This window comes from Lepeophtheirus salmonis, chromosome 1 (genome assembly GCF_016086655.4).
Source record: "Lepeophtheirus salmonis chromosome 1, UVic_Lsal_1.4, whole genome shotgun sequence".
In the NCBI taxonomy this organism is placed as follows: Eukaryota; Metazoa; Arthropoda; class Copepoda; order Siphonostomatoida; family Caligidae; genus Lepeophtheirus; species Lepeophtheirus salmonis.
In genome coordinates this window covers 38800135-38808694 of record NC_052131.2, presented here as the reverse complement: position 1 = coordinate 38808694, position 8560 = coordinate 38800135, and the positions used below count along the sequence as shown (strand labels likewise).

The following is an 8560-nucleotide window of genomic DNA, read 5'->3' as shown; positions in this document are numbered from 1 at the left end:
TTGCAAACATGAATAAACAAATCATTAGTAACATTAGTTTTAATGAAAAATGAAAAGTGTGAACATGTTACATGATGAATGAAATTACATTATCCTTTTCAATGTTTTAGTCACTCCAAAAATAATGCATGATTAATTAATTATTTTATACAAGTGCCTGCTCAAAACAATACAAGTGCTTCCAACTCAAATATTAATGTCAACATAATATAATATATAATTTTGACAAACTAAAATAATAATTTCTCATTTTAACTAATCTAGTAAATTAACAAATAAAAATCATGTAACGGCTTTGGCCCACCTAGAATTTAGAGTGACTATCCTGGGATACAAACAATAGATATGCTTGGTTACAGGACTGACAGACCACAAATATGAATATATTTTATAGATTTTTATCACATATATGAATTATATAGAGGAACATATAATTTTCACTATCCCATAATTTTATACCTAGATGATCTAAACTTAAAGCGGAGATTAAATTACTCTTTTGTCCACATAAAATAATGCCTAATGTTCGAGAGTCTTACTATTACTTTAGATAGCCTCTGCATAATTATACCATCTAGATAGATATTAGAAGATATATTACAATATTTCGAATTGTATACTTATGTCTACTTACGAAATATTACTTGACTACTCAGTAAACTAGGTAAAGTATTATGTTATGTAGCGACTACGTAAATAAATCAGTACTAATAATAACATATTTATATTTATAGGTTTTATTTTCAACAAAATAATGGAACATAAATAAATATTTTGTAAGTAAATTGATTGTGTACAAGCATAATATGTAGTTATGTTATATATTATATATATATGTTTAATTATAGTTTTGATAATTTTTTCAAAAAGGCTTTTTGAATTGCTACATAATATTTATGATATTTTCAGTGAGTCTATTATCAAAGAATTGGTGGGATTCGTCAATTAAAGTATAATTTAGGATCATTTCTTTTTCCAACAAATTGAGAGTATACAAAATGTTAAAAGGACAACTCTATAAGTAGTATAAAAAATGGTGGGATAGAAAAAATTAATTTGAATTAATAACATTATTATTACTAAACTTATTATTTATAGTTATTTTTTGTTCGTTTACTCATCTATATGCAGTGAATAAAATGACTGACTTGAACAGTATTTATATTTATTAAATCTTTTTTTATTGTTTTTTTGGCAGGTGAAGTTGAAAAATATTTTTAATACTTTTTCATCAAATTATAAGTTTATTTTATTATTTTTTGTTGTGGTTGCATGATATGTAGTATTTGTTGGACCTGTTTGATTGCAAACACGGGGCTCAAAAGCAGAAATGCAAATAATATGTACTTAGGAGTAGTAGGAGTAATAATATAATTATGATCAAAATTATAGGGGGATTTCCATTCTTTCTTTTCTTTTGTAATCCTTACAAAAACGGATCTATTCTATATGGTAGGATTTTTGAGAATTTCTTGTGATCATGGTTCTTCGTTCTTCCATAGATCTGATTACATTTCTTTCTGTTTGAGTGACATCTTTGAATTTCTGAAGAGACTCATTGAAGCTTGGTCCAGAGTCAATTTGTGCTGGAGTTATGTCATCGTTAGGAAACTTACAACTATTCTCCGTATAGGTGTAACTACTACTCTCCTGTTTATGACTATTGCTACTTACTCCTTTACCAAAATTTGAAGTTGCTTTTCTAAAGTTTGAAAATGAAGAGTCATTCCCAGATCCGGGATATTCATAGCCAGATGAAGATTCATAACTAGATAGGTATTTACGTAAACATATGTCCTTATTTGTATTTACTTTAAAAAAAAGTTACGTACCCAGACTGTTCTGTCTCGGAGTCTGTCTGATAACGACGTTGATGTATTTTTTCCAAACGGCCACGAGCATGCTCCAATTCTCTTTCCATTCGTAGTACTTCACTTCTTGCATTGATTTCCTACAATCACAAAATATAATTAATTATGTCAAATATTATGTGAAAAATACAATAAAGTAAACCAATCAATCCACTTTTTACCTCAACTACATTATTGACTGTACTCTTGTTCAATTCAATGTTCCCGTTCTTTTCTTCCTCTTGATTCAAAGCCTCTTGAGCTGCTTTTACAAGCTCATCAGTAGCTTTTCTTACAGCAGAAGATGCCTTTTCCAAACGCTTCATACTTGAGGAATTGGGATCTGCCTTCACTTTACAAGCAATCAACAACTGAGCTGTTGATCCTGCAACCTGCTTCGCAGCACCTATTAATTTCTCTTCTGAGCTATGTCCTAATGAAAACGTCAAGATGTTATAAATAATAATTAATAGTCCCTGATTTCCCTTCAAACCTACCTTTAACCAAGGCATTGGCAGCTTCACATAAATTATGTGTCGCAGCTGCAACAAGCCTAGCAGCAGACACGAGGCCTTCAGACCATTGACCATCCTCGGTGTTAATGTTAGACATTTTTTGAACTTTACCTTGCTTGACCAATTCTTTTTGAGCTTCAGATGCCGCTTTAATTAAAGCTGCAGTAGCTGCAGCAATTGATTTGGCTGCATCTAAAATGAGCTCATCAAAGTTCATAGAAAGATCAATTTCCTGAAAGGAAATATAAAATCTCTAAATTCTTATTCCATAATTGAAGAAGTATACAGTCTAATTACTTCAAATTTAACTACTTTGACTATAATTAAGTATGCAATTAATTCTCCACCATAACATATGTTTGACTTCTGGTTACTTGAAAATTGTTATCAAAACCAAGAATATCAAACATATCTAACGGGAGAGACAAATGGATATTTTATATCTTTTTCCAAAAAAAGAACAAAAAAATATATCTATCTACTAATATAAATATGTAAGTAAAGGTATAATACATACCTTGCCTTTGACTTCTTTACGAGGCTTAAGACTGGCTAATTTAGCAGCGGCATTTTCAATTGATTTAGCAGCTCCAAACAACTCATTTTCTGCGATAACTGTAGGATCTGATGGGTCTACCCAGTCATCATCTTTAAGTAATTCAGCTGACGTCGCAAGCTCTGTAACGCATTGGGCTATTTTTCGAGAAATATTGGTTAAGTCGGAAGACATAGTGCTCGTTCCACTAGGCCTATTTAAGGAACTCAAAACAAGTTGCAACAGTTCTCGATATTGAACAGCAACTTCTCGGCCTGCCCTTAATGCTCGACTTCTAATTTCTGGCTTCTCAGAGTAGTAGGCTGCAGACTATAAGACAACGGGAAAACAATAAATATAGTCCCATAATAATGATATCATATGAATTGAGAAGAAACTCAAAAAGTATTACCTTACAGGAGGACAACATGTCTGAAATGGCTTTTCGTCCCATATTTGCAGCAACAATTACGTCTTCTTGCTTGCAACTCTTCCCCGCAGAAGCTGCTTTACCAGTAGCAATTGTTATTGGTCTCGTGGCACGAATAAGATCCTCAGGCTCTGCTTTAAATTTAGGTGGGCCATCAGTATCATAAGCACGAATTTCTTGGGCAATTGCCTCAATGGCAGATTCTAATGCACGTGTACCTCTAGTGTGTTCATCTTCGACAGCTTTTACAGTTTTTAAGAGTGAGGTTACATTAGTTACCATAACCTAGTAAATACATTATTTGAAATCAGCCATAAAAAACGTATCTCAAACTTGATAACAATGAATTAATACCTTTGCTGAATCTTTCAATTGATGCATGGAAGGGTCTTGAATATTTTTACCAGATGCTGCCTTGGTCGACTGCATTAGATCAGATAATGCAGAGGCAACATCCTTAACAGCATTAATCAACATAACTTGGGCTTCTCTATTCGGTGATCCTAAGCTTGAGGCACCAGATTTGACAACATCACTCAATTGAATTATGGTAGATACAGCATTTTGTGCAGCAACAGCAAGTTGTTCCTGAGAAGAAGCAGCACCAGCCACTAGGGTTTTTGTATCCTCAACGAGAGCTTTGGCCGTTTTTAAAATGTTTTCACGATGATCTATATATATTTAGAGGGATCAAAAGTTAAGTCATAATATAATATCAATGAATTAATATCAAAGATCAGACCAGCAAATGTGTCGTCATCCACGTCAGCATTAAGCGTTCCAGAACTAGCAAACATGATAGTTGTATCCAGATCACCAATGATTCCAGAGACAGTGTTGGTTGCATTTTCAAGAGCATGTGTTCCAGTAGAGGCTGCATTTAGGGAGGATAAGACCAAAGAGCACTAAAAATATACATTTTTCATTAAAAAAAGAAATTCAAAAATTTGTTAAACACTTCAGCTTTTTACCTTTTCTCCAACATTCCTTGCATGGTCAGACACATCCCTTAAAGAAAAGCTATCATGGGGTGTGATTTGACATGAGCCTGCGGACTTAACTAATTCAATTGTACTTTGACCCAATTCTTGTACAGTGCTTCTAATTCGTTCTCCCATATCTGCATTTGATGTACATATACATGCCTCTTTTGAATCATTGGCCAACATTTGATAATGAGAAGAGAGATGGGACGCTAAATCTCCTAATTTGTGTGACTCATTAGTTGATTTGATGACGATTTCTTGAGCAGTTCTTGCAATTTCTTTGGTGGAACTCATCATTCGTGATTGATATGAAACAAAATTCGAGTCTCCTCCAACTTGTATTGAAGCAGTAGTCCTATAATCTTGAACTGTAAATATGGCCTCAGTAATACAATTGACTATTCTGGAAACAACACCAAGGTTTGGAGCTAATTTTTCGATGGAGGAAATTAAACATTGTATGGAATCTTTCATTGCTTCCACAGATTCATCAATATCTGCATGTGCATGTACAGCTTTGGGATTTCCTCCGCCTTCTTTTGCTGCATATAACAATTGTTGAGCACATTCAGCAACAGTTTTAGTCTGATCAAGAGTTGATACTTGCTGTTTCGAACTCACCATATTGGATGAGCAACCAATAGAATTTTTGACCAATGGATCAAAATATGTCATCATGATACTAACACAATGACCCAACCTTTCAGCTTCATTTTTAGCAGCATTTTGTAATTCTGGTAATTTATTTGATATCTGAGAGGCGGCATTCTCCATTTGTTCAGTGAATTGTTTGATGTCCTTATCCCTTCTCGGAGTAAGATTTTGATGAATGGCCGCAACAGAAATTTGATCTAATTCCTGAATGTGAAGAGTTAATTTCTCAATTCCATCTTCACACTCTTTTTGACCAGGAGACTTATCTCTGATTGCAGATACAAGTCTTTTAATAGAATCTGAGACATCTTTACTACTATTTGCAAGTGATTGCCATGTTGGGGGATCCTTGGGATTGATTGCAAGAGATTTTGCAGAATGTATCATTGAGCAGGATCCCTCTATGATATGGGAGCTCGATTCCAGAATCGGACCTTGTGCCTTAGTACCTTCTTCAGATATTTTGGAAGGAACAGATGTAAATTCAGGAGACATAACAAATTGACAAAGACTATCCATGGATTCAATTAATGGCTTTGATGCTTCTGTTGTTCTTCTATGATTTTCTTCAGTGTAATTAGCATCAAGCTGCTTAATTTCTTTTACCAAGGTTGCTGTTGCATTGGCTACTTCTTTAGCAGACTGAACAAAATGCCTTTTTGTGACTGGGTTTGTAGTTTTGGAAGCAATTACTCTACATGAATTACAAACAGCACTTGTGTGAGTAGCAATAACAGTGGCTGATGATAAAATTTGCTCTTGACCAGACTGAGAATGAGAATCTGTGAGATTTTTGCAAGCTTGCTTGATGGCCTTTGGGTGCAAAAAAATAAATATATACATATATAATTTACGAGTTTTTCAAGTAGAATTGATGTACATAAAATGAATTTATTACCTGGGAAGCACTAAGAAATTGATTTTGATTAACGATTCCTTTCTTTCCGGTAGTACTATTGATATCAGCAATACCCACTAAATAAGCAGATTGCACTGCTGCTTCAATTAAACCACAAATGGCCTCGGAAACATTTGTCACAGAAGCACCAAATTCTTCGTGATCAGATTTTTTTGCATGATTGGCAATACCAGTCATTCCATCACCAAGTGCTTTGGATTTCTCCATAACGGCATCTAAGCATTCATAATAAGTAAGATTTGATAATGGAAACGTAGAATTCTTTTGAACATGATGACGGCAAGATTGAATGGCACGAACAGCATTATCACACTCCTTCTGACCGGGAGCTGCAGAGGTATATACATTGATTAGATTATTAATACTGTCCGTTACACCTCTGAAAAAAATAATTACGATCAATATATTAGCGTTATTATGAAATAAGAATACATGACTACATATATTGAAATAATTATTTAAACAATTTTACTACCTAGCTGCAACGGCTAAATTGTTAGCATTAGGAGCGGATGGATTTGTTGAAACATTTTTGGCAGAAGTCAAAAATGTAGTAGACGAATTGGTAACATTACGCATCGTACTGACCATAGAAGTACGAGTATTTTGAATTTTTGTTTGACCAGCCATGTCCATGGAACACTCCATCATTTCTTCCAGAACCTTACCAAAATGTTTGGAAGATGCAACAAGTCGGTTAGGTTGAGGTGCTGATTGGATGACATCTGATGTTGCCTCATTTAATTTATCAGCCGCTGAAGAGAGTTGTGATTGAAGCTCATGATACGGCTTTCCAGACGATACATATGATTCAGAATTGATTTTTTGATCAAGGACATCAATTTCGTCAATCGTTTCAGATATTTCTTCTTGTCCAGGTAGATTTGAAACTGTATTATTCAATGCAACAGTAATTTCTTTTCCAGCATTCGACAAGCGTTCATGTTTCATTCTATCTGAGGGATTTTGCATTGCTCGCTGGGCTTCAAGAACTAATTTTGCCGATTTTGCCATTACAAGTTGAGCATTATCAATGATACGATTTTGTCTAGGAGGATCGTCCGTTGATGCGGCCACAACTCTTACGGCTGCAGTATAGTCTCTACAATGTTTTAAAAAACCACGTTACATTTATAAAAAGTTCAGAAACTAAGAAATAATAAAACCTTAAGGCATTTGCCGTTTCACGGGCTGCTCTATTTGTTATATCTTGATTTCCTTCAGATGCTGCAGTTATCAATTGAGCCACTGTTGACCCCACTGATTTGCATGCTGTATTTAATTTAAAAGATGCATTTTGAGTTGTTTCACCCGGAAGAGGACGAAGATCGAATCTTTTGGCAGAAACTCTAAATTCTTCCAGCTCACTTGTAAGGAAGGTTATAACATCTCTAGAGGCCTCAATTTCCAATGATCCACAAACTTGGTGAGCCTTTGTTATACATGTTCTCAAGTCTTTAACAGCACCATTGAGTTGTTTGGACGAATTTGATAATTGCAAAATAGAAGATTCGTTGTTTATTGTGGGAAGGGTTGATTTTGTTGACTCTAATAACCTAGTAGATTGATTCAATTAATTAATCAATGAAATGAAGGAAAACATCATATATTGCATATACGAATATGAATAAAACTTGATCCAACTACCTTTGAGAGGGATCTAAAAACTTTTCAGCGTTAGTTATAAGGTTAATTTGTGCCATAGCACCATCTGGATTTTGCATCGATACTTTGACACTATCTACAAGTTTAGGAATGACTTCTGCAACATTTTTGCACGAGTCCATTAAATCTTCTTGACTTGTATGACTCATATTGTAAGAGCCAGCCCCTTGACTTGCAGCAATACATTGAGTAGCAGATGCAGCTGCATGCTTCGAAGCATTTTCCAATCTCTGATTTTTTTAAAGAAAATGAGTAATAAGAGTATGAGTGTAAAATTTAGTTCATTTATTAATAATCCCTACTTTTATCAATTTTCTTTTGATGGTTGTACCAACTGCAGCATGAGTGGTCATTCGTAAATTTTCTGCAGCATTTCTTAATGTTTCTTTACATTCATTACTATTAGGATTAGATGCGCAGGACTTCGCAGCTTCAACCATTCTAGCTGTAGCATCAGCTAGATCCTTTGCTGCAGACAATAGACGCTTCTACAATAAAAATGCAATATTAAATTTTGATATACAAAGATATGTGTTCATTTCTATGAATTACCTGGATGTCAGTGTCAGATTGAACTTCAGCTTCTCCTTTGATCGCTTGAATGAGCTCAGCTGTAGACTGAGCTAAAATTCTAGCTTGACGCACCATTTCAGTAGACTCACAACTAGCAATCAATTCACTTGAAGCAGTCAATATTTGTTCCATTATATCAGGAATTCTGTCTGGATGACCATCTTTTACATGGTTGAGTAGGTCATTTAATGCTCTGGTCACATCAGCAGCAGAGTGCCCAAGCTCTTTGAGGGAAGATTCATCTGTGCATACATCTCGACACGTAATAACACATCCCTCAACAGATTTGGCAACTTCTTTCGAGGCCTCAACCAATTGATCCTGACATTGTGGATCATTAATAGTAGGAGCAACGACTTTGGCACAGGCAACTAATTGACTTGTTCCTAAGGCACATTGTGTGGCAGCTCCAATCACCTATTTATATTTATTG

At 34.6% G+C, this 8560-nt stretch overlaps 1 protein-coding gene across 1 annotated transcript in view; it reads right to left on the bottom strand.

Moving 5' to 3' along the window:
* Nucleotides 1-721: 721 nt before the first annotated feature.
* Nucleotides 722-8560, bottom strand: part of rhea (Talin_middle and talin-RS domain-containing protein rhea) — a 49416-nt gene continuing 41577 nt past the window's right edge. Inside the window, exons 11-25 of the mRNA XM_040722330.2 lie at nt 8107-8544; nt 7857-8042; nt 7537-7784; nt 7056-7445; nt 6365-6991; nt 5869-6268; nt 4302-5783; nt 4073-4235; nt 3685-4001; nt 3313-3615; nt 2883-3230; nt 2348-2597; nt 2033-2283; nt 1833-1951; nt 722-1768 (exon numbers count right to left, since the gene is read on the bottom strand). Of these exons, the coding sequence (XP_040578264.1) occupies nt 1441-1768; nt 1833-1951; nt 2033-2283; nt 2348-2597; nt 2883-3230; nt 3313-3615; nt 3685-4001; nt 4073-4235; nt 4302-5783; nt 5869-6268; nt 6365-6991; nt 7056-7445; nt 7537-7784; nt 7857-8042; nt 8107-8544 (5850 nt within the window). The 3' untranslated portion in view covers nt 722-1440. The remainder of the gene's footprint in view (nt 1769-1832; nt 1952-2032; nt 2284-2347; nt 2598-2882; nt 3231-3312; nt 3616-3684; nt 4002-4072; nt 4236-4301; nt 5784-5868; nt 6269-6364; nt 6992-7055; nt 7446-7536; nt 7785-7856; nt 8043-8106; nt 8545-8560) is intronic.